The following is an 18,275-nucleotide window of genomic DNA, read 5'->3' as shown; positions in this document are numbered from 1 at the left end:
AAACCTTAAATTGTGAAATAATATGGACATGGAAAATAAAGATTCGACATTTTCAAAATTCAAACATTTTACAATGTTTTCCTGATTTGGCTCATGTGACTTATTTTGGAATTTCCAGTTATTCTTTTGAAACTGCTATTTAACATGCTTTGTGCTTCTCTGTGGGAGGGCACAAACACAGTTATGCCCATTACTCTGCTTCCTCCCATTTGTAATTTCCTGCCAATAATGCACCGTGCCAAGCTCTGGTTAATTTACCTGAAGGTTCTCCACCTGGCATCTCAAGGCCTCCAATGATAACACCACAGGCTTGCTGTGTTCCATGCAGTACCAGAATCGGATTGTCATCATATTCACTTCATCATAGAGTTGATCATAAATCTTCCACTCCTGTAAAACCGACTGCATGGAGGTTTTGAGCTGATTGACCTAGACAAAAAGTGGAAACGTACTGATTTAGAAAATCACTGAGAAGACATGCTCTCCAATGAATCTACCATTGTGTCTAATTTAGTTATTTCAATTTGAGAGTACTGAAGGATCATCAGTGATGAACTGAAGGTGGAAAGGGTAGGTCAATGCCTAAGAAAATATCAGAGAAGGCTGTTTCATAATGAGTGAATGAAAAAGAGCCCAAAGATCAGAAGGATCAGCACTGAAAGAGTTCAGACTAGGATGAGACAGCCCAGGGAAAGAACAATGGGAGAGTATTAGAATTTATGAGTGCAAGGGTCAGTTATATTCTATTAGCTTTCTGACCTTACGTAACTTATTGAACCCTAGAGTCAGTTTCCTCATCCACAAAACAGAGATAATAATTGAAAACACAAATAAAATAGTGTCTGTGAAAATGCTCTGACAACAGCACAACATTATAATTGTAAGATGCTACCGGGCACTTAAGTCTGATTATTACTATAGAGCAAGCACCAATTGGAGAGGAATATGCTCTACCCAAACAATAGGCAAGTGCCAAAGCAGGAGGCAATGCAATGCTGGGTGTATTTTGTCCACTGCTATGTTCTGATAACGATGAAAAAAGTCCAAGCATTTTGTTGCATATAGAAAATGGTCTCAGATACAATAAAGAATATGTAAAAAAAACTTACAACTCAACGATAAAAAGACAGATACACCAACCAAAAATTGGGCAAAGGATGTGACTAAATATTTCTCCAAAGAACATATACAAATGGTCAATAAACACACGAAAAGATACTCAACATCCACAGTCATTAGGGAAACCTAAATCAAAACCACAATGAGATATTTCACATCCACTTTGATGGCCATAATAAAAAAGTCGGATAATAATGTGCTGGTGACGATGTGGAAAAACTGGAATCCTTACACATTGTTGGTGGGAATGTAAAATGGTATAGTCACTGTGGAAAAGAGCTAGACAGTTCCTCAAAAAATTACATGGAGTTGCCATATGACCTAACAATTGTACTCTTAGATATACACACAAGAGAATTAAAAGCATATGTTCACATAAAAACCTGATACGAATGTTCATAGCAGCATGACTCATGAGAGCCTAAAAATGGAAACAAACCATATGTTCTTCAACTGATGAAGAGAGAAACTAAATCTGGTATATCCATACAATGGAAAATTAGTCAGCCATAAAAAGAAACGAAGTAATGTAAGTACTACAACACTGATGATCTTGAAAACATTATGCTTAGTGAAGGAAGCCAGATCCAAAAGGCTATGTAGCATATGATTCTGTTTATATAAAATGTCCAGAATAGGTAAATCCATAAGAAGGTAGACTAGCGGCTGCCAGGGACTGGAGAAGGGGAAAAGTGGGGAGTGACTGCCAATGGGTATGGAGGTTTCTTTTGGAGGTAATGAAAATGTTCTGTAATGAGACAGTGGTGATGGCTGCATATCTCTGTGCATATGCTAAACACCACTGAACTGTACCTTAGAAGGTGAATTTTATGGTATGTGAATTATATCTCAATTTTTAATAAGGATCTGGGTTGAAATGGAATGTGATCACTATAGTGGCTCAACAGGCCATCTTTATGGGTAGTGTGATGTGAACTTTGGGTACAATCACACGGCTCTGCACTCAGACCCTGTTTTCTGCTTAACAACTATAGGGAAAACTGGCACATCCACGGTGACAGGGAGGCTTCTCAATCTCTGGCCCAAACAGGGCTGGATAAAAACAAAAGCGGATGCTAAAATGTGAGTTTCATGTTGGCAACTATGTGGGCCAAATGTCTTTATAAGGGCAGGATGGCTCAGAAAAAGAAACCAAGTTATTTAGTTAAGAAAATAAAGAAGGCCAGATGTGGTGGCTCACGCCTGTAATCCCAGCACTTTGGGAGGCTGAGGTGGGTGGATCACCTGAGGTCAGGAGTTCAAGACCAGCCTGGCCAACATGGTGAAACCCTGTCTCTACTAATAATACAAAAATTAGCCAGGCGTGGTGGCACACACTTGTAATCCCAGCTACTCGGGAGGCCGAGGCAGGAGAATCTTTTGAACCTGGGAGGTGGAAGTTGCAGTGAGCTGAGATTGTGCTACTGCCCTCCAGCCTGGGCAACAAGAGTGAAACTCTGTCTCCAGAAAAAAAAAAAAAAGAAAGAAAGAAAAAAAAATAAAGAGGAAAGGCAAGGAAGGAATTCCTCATCGATGTACATTTTTTGCCAGAAACAATCTCAGATCTATCCGGGTGGCAGCGATAATTCTAGCACAAAGTACCGCATCGTCCCAGAGCCCACAGGTACACATCAACACAAGAACTGCCATGGCTCCTGCTGCACGAGGCCTTTGCAGCTTCCACAGATAAAGGTGGTGGAACTTCTGGCGCCTTGAAGGCCTCTGGCCTTATAATAAAGCTTCATGGAAAAGACATAGTACACATGATTTGAGGGAAAGGGTAAGAAAATCATCAAGTAATTTTCTTTCATCATTCACTACACTAAAAACAAGCCGGAGGAGTATTTTCAAAATGTTCAAACTGGGGTCATCAGTAGGGCAGCATTTATTGAGCACTGCATAGGTATCGGTATTAAGATAGAAATAAATGAGTAGGTGTTATCCCCATTTTACAGACCAGAAAATCAAGGCTTAGAGATGTTAAGTAACCTGACTGAAGATACAGATCAAAAATGGTGCCACCAGGATCCTTATTTAGGCAGAAACTGCAAAGCCCTTGCTCTTAAACACTAGGTTATATTGACTCTTGTTTACCCCTGGGCTCAAGTAATCCTCCCATCTCGGACTCCCGAATAGCTGGGATTACAGGTGCATACCACCACACCCGGCTAACTTTATTTGCTTTTTGTAGAGATGGGGTCTTACTCTGTTGCACAGGCTGTTCTTGAACTCCTGGTCTCAAGCGATCCTCCTACCTTGGCCTCCCAAAGTGCTGAGATTACAGGTGTGAGCCTCAGGGCCAGGCTTACATTGACTCTTGACAGCTTATAGATGGATGATCTGTGCCTCATGCCTTCTGCATTTTTTTTTTAATTCATGTACCACACAATTCATCTATTTAAAATGTGTAATCTCCACAATCAATTTTAGAAACTTTCATGACTGAAAAGAAACTGCACACCTGTTAGCAGTCACTCCTCATTCTCCCCCAGCCACTAATCTGCCTTCTGTCTTTTTAGATTTGTCCATTCTGGATATTCCATGTAAACAGAATCAAACAATATGTGACCTTTTGTGATTGGCTTCTTTTGCTTACCATAATGTTTCCAAGATCATTAGTGTTGTAGTATATATCAGTACTACTTCATTCCTTTTGTATGGATAGACCACATTTTCTTTATATATTAATTAATAGATGGACATTTGGGTTGTTTACACTTTCTGGCTATCATGACTCATGCTATGAATATTCACGTATAAGTTTTTGGTGTGGACATGCTTTCATTTATCTTGGGCTATCTATGGAGGAGTGGAATTGCTAAGTTGCATGGTAACTTTACGTTTAAACATTTGAGGAACTGCCAGACTCTTTTCCAACTCCATGGAACCCCGCCAGCAGTTTGTGAGGGCTACAATGTCTCCACATCCACATTAACACTTCTTACTATCTGTCTTTTTGTTATAGCTATCCTAGTGGGTGGGAAGTGGTATTTCTTTGTGGCGTTGATTTTCATGATTTTCATTTCCTTGATGGTTAATGACACTGAGCATCTTTTCAATGTGCTTTTTGGCCATTTGTATTATCATCTTTACAGAAATGTCTATTCAGATCATTTGGCTTTTTTTTTTTTTTTTTGGAGACAGGGTCTTCCTGTGTTGCCCAGGCTAGAGTGCAGTGGCATGGTCTAGCCTCATTGCTCTTTCTGCCTCCCAGGCACAGGTGATCCTCCTGCCTCAGCCTCCTAAGTAGCTGGCACTACAGGCACTCACCACCACACCTAGCTAATTTTTTCTATTTTTGGTAGAGACAGGGTTTTGCCACGTTGGTCAGGCTGGTCTTAAACTGCTGAGTTCAAGCAATCCGCCCACCTTGGCCTCCCACAGTGCTGGGATTACAGGCTTGAGCTACTGAGCCTGGCTTGTATCCAATTTTTTCATTTGGTCATTTTTCCTTTTATTATCAAGTTGTGATAAATCTTCATATATTCTAGGTTTAAGTCCCTTATCAAATATATGATTTATAAATACTTTTTTCCCAATCTGTGGTTTGCCTTTTTTACTTTTTTGATGCTGTGCTTTAAAACATCAAAGTGTTTAGTTTTGATGAAGTCCAATTTATCTATTTTTTTCTTTGATGGCTTACGAGTTTGGTGTCATATCTAGGAAACCCCTGCCTAATCCACGAAGTCATGAAGATTTATACCTATGTTTTCTTCTAACAGTTTTATACTTTTAGCTCTAATACTTATGTCTTTTTTTTTTTTTCAATACAAATGGGGGTCTTGCTATGTTGCCCAGGCTGGTCTTGAACTCCTTGCCTCAAATGATCTCCCACCTCAGTCTCCCAAAGTGTTGGGATTACAGGCATGAACCACCATGTCTGGCCTGCATTTATGCCTTTAATCTATTTTGAGTTAATTTTTGTATATTGTATGAATGTAGAGGTCTAACTTCATTATTTTACATGTGGATATATGGTGTACCAGCACCATTTTTCAAGAAAATGTTTTCCCTCATTAAATTGTCTTAGAATCCTTGTTGAAAATCAATTGACTATAAATGTGAGGGCTTATTTCCGGACTCTCAATTCCATTCCAAAGTATATATATGTCTATCCTTATGACAGTACTATCTGCATGTTTTCACATGCATTATCTCATTTAATTTTCTCTTTATATTTTTATTATATTGTAATTATCTGTTCACATGTGTTTCTTCCACCTGCCTGTGAGCTCTTTGAGGGTAGGATTCATTTATTTTCTTGTTTATCTTTGTAACCCGGGCAGTGAGCAAAGTACCTCACACAATGTACGCTTAACAAATGACTGAATAAGCTCATCCCTATTTTTCTGCTAGATTCCTGGGGGAATGGGGACTGAGGAATGAGGATGAGTGTTGCCTATGGATTTCGTGCAGGTTATTCCCTATTACCTCTTGGTACAAATGGTTGAAAGTAGATTTTAGTAGGTGACAACCTACAATGAAGGTTGTCTAGGAAACATGGACACATCTGTAATTGATGGTATAGATTATACCAATTGATAGATTATACTAATTGATTGGTATAATCGGTTAGTATTTTTAGTTCTCTTCCTCTGTTGTGGGAAAATGTCAAGGTTGCAATGTCTAGAGATGCCTGAGTTTCCTCTCTTTTGGTGCTCTCCTCCTGGAAGGGGTAAAATGCTGACACCGACATGCCTTTTGTGAGATTATTAGATGTCTTGCCCGCTTTCTTCCTTTATACTCCCTCTTCAACACCATGTAGTGTTTCTTTCAATCTTTAGAGTCCTCCTGGAGCTGACTATGCTCCTAGCTCATAGAGGCTGCAGGATACAGGATCACTTCCTCCCTGAGGCAGCTCCCTGTACATGGAGACACTGGTTCATCAGTTTCTGTGTATCTTGCCAGGAAACAATGCCAGATACTCTGTTGGGTTTGCGGTATGGAGATATTTATGTCTGTGTAAGTACATTAGACAAAACAAAGATAACTAAGTGGATTTGCAGCCTGTCAATGACGTTGGAATTGGTGGCTTTGCCTCTAATTATTCAGTGAATAAAATGGGACTTGTAATACTTCTCTCTTAACTTACTTCAATTATTTTTCTCAGCAACTTTTCAGTGTTTGGTATAGAGTCTCCACGAGTAAAGGACGAAAACAACAACAACAACAAATAAAATAAAAGAAGAATATGTGGCTGGGCGCGGTGGCTCAAGCCTGTAATCCCAGCACTTTGGGAGGCCGAGACGGGTGGATCACGAGGTCAGGAGATCAAGACCATCCTGGCTAACATGGTGAAACCCCGTCTCTACTAAAAAATACAAAAATCTAGCTGGGCGAGGTGGCGGGCGCCTGTAGTCCCAGCTACTCGGGAGGTTGAGGCAGGAGAAGGGCGTAAACTCGGGAGGCGGAGCTTGCAGTGAGCTGAGATCCGGCCACTGCACTTCAGCCTGGGCAACAGAGCGAGACTCTGTCTCAAAAAAAAAAAAAAAAAAAAAAAGTGAAGAGAAATAGCACATTTCAAATGAATTCTAGTACCTGAGTGAGAACACTGCTTCTCTTTTGAAATAACCCATCAATTCGGGATGCTGTATCTTCTAACAATGGCATTGCCCCACTCTCCAAAGTCAGATAACTTTGTTTCAACTCATCCAGTGCTTTGGATTTAATTGCAAGTTGATTTTCTGTATCCTGGAAGGGTAACAGGAAAAGGTTTTCAATGTACAATATTACAAAACAAATAATAAGGTGTCAGAGACAGGCGTTTACTCTTTCCAAGTAAAAATGCCAGTAGATTATATAATTAAATAGCATTACACCAAAGACATTTAAATCATAATACTCTTAGTCCAATTACATATGACACAAGTCTGTATTTTAGGAGAATCTAGGCAACACGTCTGAACCATCATGGCAGAGCAGAAAGGATGCTAGTCTGAGATCTGGTCCCCATTCCACGTCTGCCCTGCACTGGCTGTTTGACCAGGCGTAAGTCATCAAACCTATGCGTCTCCATTTTTTCATTTGGAAAAAGTGATGATACCCCACACCATGTGTACCAAGGCCAAGCTGAGAACTCAAATAAAATCACAAGCAGGAAGGTGCCTTTAAACTATGTAGCATCATATAAATGACAGACGATATAACTGTTGGTAGTTCAGTAATAACTTTAATCATTTTCTATCTCTTAGTTTATTAATTCACTCATAAGAGGCACCTTGACCTGGTCTACTCTTTATAGACACATTTTTAAAAACCTACAGGATCCCTCTACTATAAAGGACACCATGGAGCCAGCAGTCCAAAAACAGAGATGAATGAGGCCAGCAGCAACGCTGCCATTCTACTTAGAGGAAGGACGGTAGGAGCTGCTTATTTGTCCTTCTCAGGATTGCAGTTGAAATCCAACTTGGAAAAAGTTTAAACTTTTAAAAAATTATTAAAGCATTACATGCTCATTACAAAACCACTGGAAAACACAAGAGATCTTTGGCATTCAGAGGGATTCATTTTGAATTTCCCTCAAGTCTCCCAATTCACTAATTTGGGACACGCTTCTGCATACTTTCTTTAGCATTACATTTCCATCCAGACGCATGTGTTCTGAATGTATGGCCTCAAGTTAACGACCCTTCGCTCATGTTCTATTTCTCTCTTGAAAATTGCTTAGGATAAGGGTCCCAGCTTTTTTTTTCTTTTTCTTTTTTTTTATCCTTTGTAAGAATCACTACATGGTCCATAAGGAAAGAGAAACATGAGTGCCTCGTGGGCATGGGGTAGCTGAGCAGGTGGTTGGGTTTGTACCCTGGTGAGGGACGAGCTCCCTCGTGCTAGCCTCACAGCGGAGCACTGAAATCCAGTCCAGCAAAACTGCCAGATTACCACATGTGAGGAGCCCTCAGGTCACTCTTGGAATGTGGAAATCACAAACTCTAAATCAATGAATGTCAGGGATCTTCTGGACTGGAAAGTAGAAAAAGGGAAAAAAAATCTGTTCCGTAAGAAACTAGGCTAGGGTTGGGAGTAAGAATGGATGACGAGAGAACGGAGCTGGAGGAATCTTCCACTCTATGACCCTCTATGCTTTTAGAATTTAGAGCCACATGAATATATAGCATATTAACAGAAGATCTCTCACTGTCGTAACCATCCACCCATACTAACATGTGGGTGAATTTATGAAATATTATTCTTCTGGACTGGTTACAAAGGCACCCAGGAAACAAAACGGCTTCTCTGAAATAGCCTTTGCCAATGAGATTCAGTCAGCTGCTGCCTCTGTCCATCTCTGCCACCCTACCTAACTCGCTCCCTCATACCCTGACAGCCTTATATATTAGCATGTTTCTTTTATCATAGGTTTAAATCTAACTTTTTTCATCTGCAAAGTTATAACTGAAAACACTTTAAGAATATTCAATCACTTTCCTTCTTTCAATTTATAAAACAGTCTCTCCTAAAGGCTCGACTAACTAGAGATTTCTAAAAACACTTATTTACTAATAAGCTGTCATCATTCCCCGATAATTTAAAGGAAACTGATGAGAAATGACTACATAGCAGACAAAAGGAAATAACAACACACACACACACACACACTTCAAAAATGGCAGCATAAACAACAGCCATGCTGGGCGCGGTGGCTCATGCCTGTAATCTCAGCACTTTGGGAGGCCAAGGCAGGCGGATCACTTGAGCCCAGGAGTTTGAGAGCAGCCTGGGAAACATGACAAAACTCTGTCTTTACAAAAAAAATACAAAAATTAGCTGGGTGTGGTGGCACGCGCCTGTAGTCCCAGCTACTTGAGAGGCTGAGGCGGGAGGATCCTTTTTTTTTTTTTTTTGAGACAGAGTCTTGCTCTGTCACCCAGACTGAAGTGTGGGTGATCTTGGCTCACTGAAAACTCCACCTCCGGGATTCAAGCCATTTTCCTGCCTCAGTCTCCCAAGTAGCTGAGACTACAGGCATGTGCCACCATGCCCAGCTAATTTTTGTATTTTTAGTAGAGATGGGGTTCTCATGTTGGCCAGGCTGGTCTCGAACTCCTGACTTCAAGTGATCCGCCTGCCTCGGCCTCCCAAAGTCCTGGGATTACAGGCGTGAGCCACTGCGCCCAGCGTGGGAGGATCTCTTAAGCCTAGGAGCACAAGGCTGCAGTGAGTTATGACTGCACCACTGCACTCTAGCCTGGGTGACAGAGTGAGATCCTGTATCAAAAAACAACAACAACAACAACAACAACAACAACAACAACAACAACAAAAGCCACGGCAATAGCAGCACACGAACACCCACACATGGTGGGGTTGCTTGTTTCTTTTGCTCTGCAGAATAATACGGATTTGGCCCAGCAGTCCTGTCATCTGACCTTGCTTCACTGAGGCCTAAGAGTACCCTTCAAGTTTCCCAACTCCCACTTCACCGGCAAATTAATGTCTTACTTTAAATTCTAATTTGCTACATATAAATCAGGGTGGAATTAAAAACAATCTTTTGCTAATTATGGAGATTGACTAGAATTTGCAAGTCCTGTTTTTCTATTCTGTGAGAACCAGCGTTAAATATTTTTAAAATATCTAAATTCCTCTGACTTTACCATGAACATAGTTCTTTAAGAAGCTGTGCTTGCTTATATATAGAGGCATCAAACTTGAGGGATTAACAGCCTCATCTCAAACCTCCCCACTCTAGTCAACTACACAATTTTCCTTGATAATTATAATATGTCAAACGTGGCCTTTTTCCAGTCACCAATGACTTTTAGAAGCCCTTCAGAATATTTCAAATCCTAATGTCTTCATGTTTCATCGACTCCAATACTTAACTTTTCTAGAGTAAAGCCACTTTAGGAAGCTTACCTGAACTGAAGCATTCCACCCTGGGAGAAGTCATTAAAGTATACATCAATCATTTTCATCATTTTCTTTTCCTTTTTTTCAGTTCTTTCTTTTTGTTTTGTTTTTTTAGAGATGGGGTCTTACCCAGGCTGGAGTACAGGGGCGTGATCATGGCTTACTGCTCGAACCCTGAACTCCTGGGCTCAAGTGATCCTCCTGCCTCAGGCTCCCAAGTAGCTAGGATTACAGGTGTACAACACTATGCCCAAATAACTTTTTTTTTTTTTTTTTTTTGGTAGAGACTGGGTCTTGTTGTGTTGCCCTGGCTGGTTTTGAACTCCTGGCCTCAAGTGATCCTTCTGCCTTAGCCTCCCAAATTGCTAGGATTACAGGTGTGAGCAACTGCACCTGGTCTCATTTTAGTTATTATATGCAAAGAATAGTGAAAAAAAAAGAGAGAGAGAGAAATTAATATTTATAGAAAAGCAGCCTTTTAGGTCCACTAATAGATACATTCAAGCAACTATTAAGCACCTGTGAATTTCACAGGCAGTGACAGGTATAACAGTCCTGCTGATGTGCCAGCCTGCCTTGAGAAACCCACAGTCTGGGAGAGGACAGACCCGAGGACAGATGAGTCCAATACAGTCTCTGACACATGGTGCTACGTGGGGTGCTAGGGAAGCCTGTTTTATTTATTTGCTTCCATCTCTGCCTTGTTTATGGCCTTTTGCAAAGAGGCATCCAAGAAGCAGCATACAAATTTAAAATAGGAAGAAATGAGCTAAGGAAATGTGGGAGTTGGTAGGAAGGCACAGTTAGTGGGCATGTGGTGAGGGAGAGGGTCAGGGTGCTTCGACTGAGTTCTGACAAAAGCAGAGGAGAACCTGTGTGTGGATGGTGGGGGCGAGGGGAGGTAGGTAGAAATAATTCTGCAATCAGCTGCAAATGTAATGGCACAGAAGCAAATGGGGACTGACAAGGGATGATGCTGGCCAGGCACGTCTGTAAATTTCTTTTAAAGCTCCTTGTCTCAGTCAACTTTCATTTTTCTAATGAGCAGAGTGAATGTTAGAAACGGTTTTCTATTGGTAAAATTAATGAATTATTATTATTATTAGAGATGGGGTCTTGCTTTGACACCCAGGTCGAACTGCAGTGGTATGATCATAACTCACTGTCACCTTGAATTCCTGGGCTCAAAAGATACTCTTCCCTTAGTTTCTTGAGTAGCTGGGACTACAGGCATGCACCACCATGCTCGGCTAATTTTTAAATAATTTTTTGTAGATTCAAGGTCTCACCATCTTGCCTAGGCTGGTCTCGAACTCCTGGACTCAAGCAATTCTCCCACCTCGGCCTCCCAGAGGGCTGGGATTATAGACATGAGCCACTGCACCTGGCCTTAATGGCTTATTAAATAACATAATGAATATGAGAAATGGGTTCTCATTGGTAAATTTCATGTACTCAAGATCCATGGATTGGCTAAACTACTGTAGATACAATTTCCACCCCCACTTGAACAGGCTATAAGAACTGGGCATAGCCTGTTGCCTTCACCCGGTGCAATAATCCCTAAGGTAAGTCCTTATGTGGTTTTTGTATCCAGTTTAAACTCCAAGGATTCTGGTTGCCTAATGTTGGCCATAGAAATAATGGACGCTTGCTTCTGGAATATTACTATGTCTGTCTTTCACGCAAAGCGGTGGTTGGTGCGCTAAAGAGGACAGAGAGGCTTTGCTGAACTTATATAAAGTATTTTTAGAGCTTGCTTGCTAATCTGTTTCTATAGATGGTGGCATTGTGTCTGGAATTTGTTTTTTTACAACTCGGTAGTGAGGTTGTGGGAAGAATAGCTAAACTTAATCCATTTCAACCTTGGTCAGTGGCTACAATTATCTATCAAAAAGAGAACCAACTAACTGTGTAAGACTCGCTTGACTTAGGTATATTTGCAACTCTTTGTAGGTGAGGGACCAGAATGTCATTCTAAAACATGTGAACTTTGTTCTGTGGTCAATCTGGAGCCACTGGAGGATTTTCAAATGGAGATTGCTGTGACCCGTTGCATTTCAGAAATATCCCTCTGCAGCAATGTGGAGAATGAATCAGAAGGAAATGAGGGGGGAGGCTGGCAAGTGGGCTGGAAGCAGCTGCATGAGACAGGCCTGCACCGAGGGTGGTCTGAAGGAAGCCGGCCTGATTGAGACAGACTGGCCAGACAGTAAGGAGTAAGTGGAGAGCACCTAATGAGAAACCGGAGGTAGCGACACGCATGAAAAACACCTTCTGGGCTCTGGAAAGAACCACCTGCTAGGGGACAGTCCAGCACCAGGCTGCGGAATGTAGGCTTCCAGTAAGGAAGCACACTGACTCCAAGGTGGCTGTCAGAAGGCTAAAGTGGAGACGGCTCATGGGGAGGTGGCTACAGGATATGAGCATGTGAAAAGGCCTCTTACGGTGGTGCTGCTGCTCATATTTACGTCCAGTGCTATCCCCTAACCTCCTCAGTAGAAATGCGGTCCGGCCAGACTTTCCAGTCCTGACAGTGACTATTGCAAGGCCGTCAAACAGGAAGTGCAGACACAGCATAGCGCGTGCCGCCTGCCATGATGGTGATGGCAGAGGTGCTTTGAATGGGCAGCAGTCATAAAGACAGTGCTAAAGCAGGATCAATGTGCAAAGACTGAGTGATTCGGCAAAGCACAGCTGAACAATGGACAACACCCTCAAGCCCAGTGTGATTCAGACAGAGGTTCTGAGGGACAAGTGAACTTTTTAAAACACAGTGTATGATAGGTAGAAGAAAATCATTTTCCTCTGAAAAAACACAGAATGAAATGCTAGAAATAATGAAACCTTTAGAGTAATTTTGTGAACACTGGGAAAAATGATAAAACAGATGGAAAATTGGAAAGCATTTAAATCAAAATTCCCTTTGAGCATTTTCCCCCAAGAGTACTACTCAAAACTCTTAAGAGAGCAATACTGTAACCGTGAAAATACATTCTTCTGCTTATCATAAAAAATGGCACTTCGCAATTTCGTAAAACCCATGGGTCATTATCTAATTGACATAAGAAAATAAGTAAATAGAGGGGAGCTGGAAGAGAGTCTCCACAAACTACAGCAACTTATCCTTGGGGCAAGAGAGGTGACCCAGTTGCCCCAGTTCAAGGGTTGGGCGGGACACTGTTCCCTTCCTCACCTGACAGTCCAGGAGCAGCTTCTGCACTGAGATCACACTTTCAGGTTTTTGTAAAGTTTTCAGTCTCTCTTCTTGTGCTTCCATCCAGTTGTTCAAAATTTGTATTTTATTTTCACTCTCAGTGATACTTTCCAGAAGTTGTTCTAAATGTTGTATCTAAGTGATGAATGTAACAATTACAAAAAATGTTAAAATGTATGTTTTAAAAGGTAAATGCCATGATGTTATTTTTTAAAAAACAATTTTGTTTCTTCTCAAATTTCTAAATAAGATGCTGATAACTTTTGAAATAAAGATTCATAAATCAGAAAACAGAATTAAAGCTCCTCTTACAAAAAAAATATATTTCAGGTGAAAACTAATCTGTTGAGAAAGGCAGCTATTGTGAGTTTCAGATGTGAACAAAATAAAATGTTCCTAACATTCGATATTTTTCATTGAGTCATCTATTAATATATGCAAAGTGTAAGAAAAATTTCTTTCTTCAGATTTTCTGCATTAGAGTTTTTAAAAATTTCTACCAATATCAATAATAAATAATTTGTCAATTCAATAAAATAATCATTGTCTTTAATGTCTGTGATTCCTCTCATTCATAATAATTTTTTTATTAGGTCATAATTATAATATACATACATTTTTATATTCTTTTTTACAATACCTTATAAGTACTGTGTCATGACATAATTTTTTTTTTTTTTTTTGAGACAGAGTCTTACTCTGTCACCCAGGCTGGAGTGCAATGGCGCAATTTTGGCTCACTGAAACCTCCGCCTTCCAGGTTCAAGCGATTCTCCTGCCTCAGCCTCCCGAGTAGCTGGGGTTACAGGCACATGCTGCCACGCCCAGCTAATTTTTGCATTTTTAGTAGAGACAGGGTTTCACCATGTTGGTCAGGCTGGTCTTGAACTCCTGACCTCGTGATCTGCCTGCCTCAGTCTCCCAAAGTGCTGAGATTACACGCATAAGCCACTGTGCCTGGCCTGTCATGACATAATTTTAAAAGGCTGCCCAGCCAGGCATGGTGGCTCATGCCTGTAATCCTGGCACTTTGGGAGGCCGAGGTGGGTGTGTTACTTGAGGTCCGGAGTTCGAGACCAGCCTGACCAACATGGTGAAACCCCGACTCTACTAAAAATACAAAGATTAGCTGGGCGTGGTGGCAGGCACCTGTAATATCAGCTATTTGAGAGGCTTGAGACAACTGCATGAATTCGGGAGGTGGAGGTTGCAGTGAGCTGAGATCGCACCACTGCACTCCAGCCTGGGCAACAGGGCGAGAATTCGTTTCAAAAAATAAAAATAAAAAAAGGCTGCCCCAATGTTTCATCAAATTAATACAGTATAATTTGATTAATTATTCCCCGACAGTGCGAATTAAGGCATGGTACCTTTTCACCGCTGTAAACGATGCTGAATTGAACACTCTGCGCATCATTTTCTTTTTTGAAGGACTATCTACTTAAATGTGTAAGAGGTGACTTGCTTGGTTAAGTGATAAGATTATTATTACGGTTCTTTAAATTTTCCAAATGCTTTCCAAGAGAGTACTTAAGCCATTATCAGCAATGTATGAACGTGACAGCTTTGGGTTTTGTCCTCATCTGATTTTTTTTTCTAATGTAATTAAGTGCATTATGTTACACAGTGTTTGAGTATCTGCTAATGATATCTTTCCATGTTTATTTGCTAACTATAATTTCCTCTTTTGTGAATTGTCTGTTCATGTCCTTTGTCCATTCATGTACTTGTTTCTTAATTGTGTAAATTCATTTGTATGCATTCTCTACACAGTAAACACACCAATTATCATTACGATTATATGTAAAGTATTTTTCCAGGAATAAGTTCTCCAAATCTTTTCAAGAGTCACGGAGTGAAAAATCTACCAAAAAGCCACATGTATTTTTCTTTCTTTTCATAAATCTTTTCAAAGCTGAAATAGCTTTGCCCCTTTTGAACATCTGCTTTCATAGAAAATGTAAAATCTCTGATCATTTAGGAGCCTGACATAATACTTGACATGTTCCTAAATAAATTCCTCCTCTCCGCTTGCCTCGCTCAATTTCCCACTAAGAAATCTCAAATATAAGAACTATTTTCATATTACCTTATAGGTACCAATGGAGAATGCTAAAACATAGGATTTATAAAAGGGCTATGGTTGAGATGATTATTAGGCTTAGCAATCAGTTAGTCAACTAATTGAACGTCTTTTTTGATTTTTCAGAGAGTGTATTTTATAAAGGCCAAACCACACATCCAGCTGTGACCCAGGAACACACCTTTCTATTCAGCATTCCATGTACATGGTGCCACTGGCGGTTCATCTCCCCCAGGTGCTCTGCAAACTCCGTTCTTTCATAGCGTTTGCTTTCTACATCACAGGTGCTTAGCTGAAGTAACGACTGGTTAACAAAGTCCACTATCCACTGTTTATAGTCCATTTCCATTCTAAACTCCTAAAATAAGCAAAGTTAAACACCCAAAGCAGTCATGAAAGTTGGTCAGATCAACTGGATTTCCCTTTATGTACTCGAGGGGACGCCAAGCTCCCATCCATTAATCAAGGGGCACCTGTTAGGAGTTCCTTTCTACCCTCCCCAACCTACACCAGGAGTTGGCTTTATTGGAGTCGAGATTCTTTTGGGGAATTACACAGAGATGCATTGCTTTCAAATAGGCTGAAAAGGCAGAGGTGCACTGTGTGTGGCAGTTGCTATCATCTGAACCCAAATCAGGACCCAGGATATGACAAAGCTTCCTGGGGGAGGCTGCCCGTGAGCTGTGCGGGAATTCAGGGCCATCCTGAGGGCTCATGGAAACAACCAGATGGGAAACAGGAAGGAAAAGCTCTCTCAGAAAACCCAGGACACCTTTAAGGAACTCTGTCATTTAGGCAGCTTCCCTGTTCCTTCGGGGATAGGTAAAGGCCTCTCAGGTGGCTTTAGAAAGTCTGGGTGGCTTTAAGTTGTACAGCAATCCTAAACCCACGCAGGGACAACAACATTTCTGCCAAACCTGTCATTTATTGATTTCATCCTTGCAAGCTCTAGAACCTCTTTTGGAGACACCCAGGGGTGACAGCCATGTGGTATGTGCTAGGTTGCTACAGCCTATGAGAATGCACACGTGTAGACTTTTCAAAGATTTTACAACACACTGAAGTTAGGATGTGATGGTACATAAAAACAAAATCTTCTGCTAATATCATGCTTGGTGATTAAGCCATTCATGTTCTGCCTACCAGAAGCTAGTTCTATCAGCCTGCATGGTCTTAAAGCAATGGATCACACGTGTCACTCATCTTTGTATTCCCAGTGGCCAGCATACTGCTGAGCACAAGATACATGTTTGCGTGTGGCTCATGAAATATTAAATCTACTTGAAATTAAATATCACAGAGAAGGCCACATTTATCTCTCTTTGTAGAAGGATCTCAATTTTTTCTTACTCATTCTCTTACTCAAAGAACATTTCATTAACCCCTGTTAGAGGAAGGCAGGTATTGGGATAGGCGTGCTATATTTTAGTGAGGTGAAGGACAGCCCCTGGTCTCAAGAAGCTCAGTCAAGGTGGGGAGACAGGCAAGCAAACCAATAATTATACTAATGCATGATGGAGACATCTAATCTAGGAAAGTCACCTAGTCTGGCTGGGAGAGTCAGGGGTGGATTTCCAAATGAGGACAACTCGAGCTGACTTTGGAAGGATGACTAAGAGGACGTATACAGTTAAACATGGGCCCTGGCATTCCAGGTGGAGGGTGCAGCATGTACACAGCATGATGAGGGAGAGCACCAAGAACAGTTAAGGAATCAAAATCACTCTGTCAGGCAGAGCCCGTGGTTAGTGGGGGCAGTGGGGTGGGGATAAAAAGATGAGATGAAAGTCTGTTAAAAGCTTGCTTGGGTTGTCCTGCGGTGAAGGGGGCTGGCAAAAGGAATTTAAGCAGAATAAAAGCAAGTCTACTAACATCTCTCTAGAATCATCCACCACACCAGTTTCCTACCCCTAGAATCCGTTTTTCGAAATTATATCCTATGTGTCCCTTTGTCCAGCATTACCCCTCTAACTGATTAGCCTTCTTGTTTCAATGAAAAGACTTCTGCTCCTTTTGCATAATTACCTTGTGCTTCTGAAGAAGATGTTTAACTTGAGATGCAGAACTTGGTGAGTGCACGGAGTCTTCATCTGAAGTTTGATGCTCCACATTGTTCATCCAGCTAATCATTTCTGTGATTGCTTTACGAGATGGCAATTTCTCCATTTGAAGCTGTGAGAACAAAATGATTTCCATTTAATTGCCTGCAGTTAACAAAATGAATCAGGGCTTCACTAAAGATGATATCTGGTTTGATAAAAGGTCTTGCTATATAATTACGCAGGTTACTCAAAAAAACAAACCCAGCATTCAAACTTAGAATAAGCGACCCCAAAACAATGACAATGACCTTCACATAAACTAACACAGTGGCAAAGATAAACTGAGAAATAAAGTAATTAAGCCTGATTTCTCTCTTAAGAAAAATCCCATTGGAGGAGGGTCCAGTAATTAAGACCTATATTCACTGGTGCCAGAGAAAAATAGGTAGTGTCAATGAAAATTATTGAGTCAGAGAAATAATTTCGAAAGAGTTGTGAGCTAACAAGTGAACATTAATTCAAATGCTGAGGCTCTAAAGACTTACCTGGTGAAGTTTTTCTTGAATATCTGGAAGTTGAGTTATGAGCATTGTCCATTTTTGTTCAAAATGTGCTAAAGAAGCTCTCAGCGTAGCTGTATCAGTTTCCTTCAGGTGAAGAAGCTGGTTCCCAGTACTTATAACAGCAGTCTTCAAGGAGGACTTTTCATCAACTTCTTTTGAAAACTCCTACAGGAGAGTTTTAAAATTTAGAAACTTAAAATTTAAATATAGCAGAAACTAAGAGTCAGAATAACTGGCTAGTAACAATTAAACATAGTAAATATTTGAATGTGTATACACACACACACACACACACACACACACCCCTTTTTCCTACTGTCGGGCATTACATACACAATGGGGAACAAAAGAGATGGAATGCACACCCCTCAAGAAGCTTATCACCCAGTGGGTTAGTA

The 18,275-nt window shown here is 40.8% G+C and overlaps 1 protein-coding gene across 6 annotated transcripts in view; it reads right to left on the bottom strand.

The window, feature by feature from the left end:
- The window catches only part of SYNE2 (spectrin repeat containing nuclear envelope protein 2), a 376,660-nt gene that overhangs the window by 67,482 nt on the left and 290,903 nt on the right, over positions 1-18,275 (bottom strand). For all 6 annotated transcript variants that reach the window (XM_028851601.2, XM_028851602.2, XM_028851605.2 and 3 more), the window contains exons 81-86: positions 17,860-18,042; positions 17,298-17,444; positions 15,454-15,630; positions 13,169-13,324; positions 6,658-6,810; positions 259-429 (exon numbers count right to left, since the gene is read on the bottom strand). In XM_028851601.2, the coding sequence (XP_028707434.2) occupies positions 259-429; positions 6,658-6,810; positions 13,169-13,324; positions 15,454-15,630; positions 17,298-17,444; positions 17,860-18,042 (987 nt within the window). The remainder of the gene's footprint in view (positions 1-258; positions 430-6,657; positions 6,811-13,168; positions 13,325-15,453; positions 15,631-17,297; positions 17,445-17,859; positions 18,043-18,275) is intronic.

The sequence above is a fragment of the Macaca mulatta genome, chromosome 7, assembly GCF_049350105.2.
Source record: "Macaca mulatta isolate MMU2019108-1 chromosome 7, T2T-MMU8v2.0, whole genome shotgun sequence".
NCBI classification, from domain to species: domain Eukaryota; kingdom Metazoa; phylum Chordata; class Mammalia; order Primates; family Cercopithecidae; genus Macaca; species Macaca mulatta.
The sequence above is the reverse complement of the archived record's forward strand: the minus strand, read 5'-3'. Positions and strand labels throughout refer to the sequence as shown.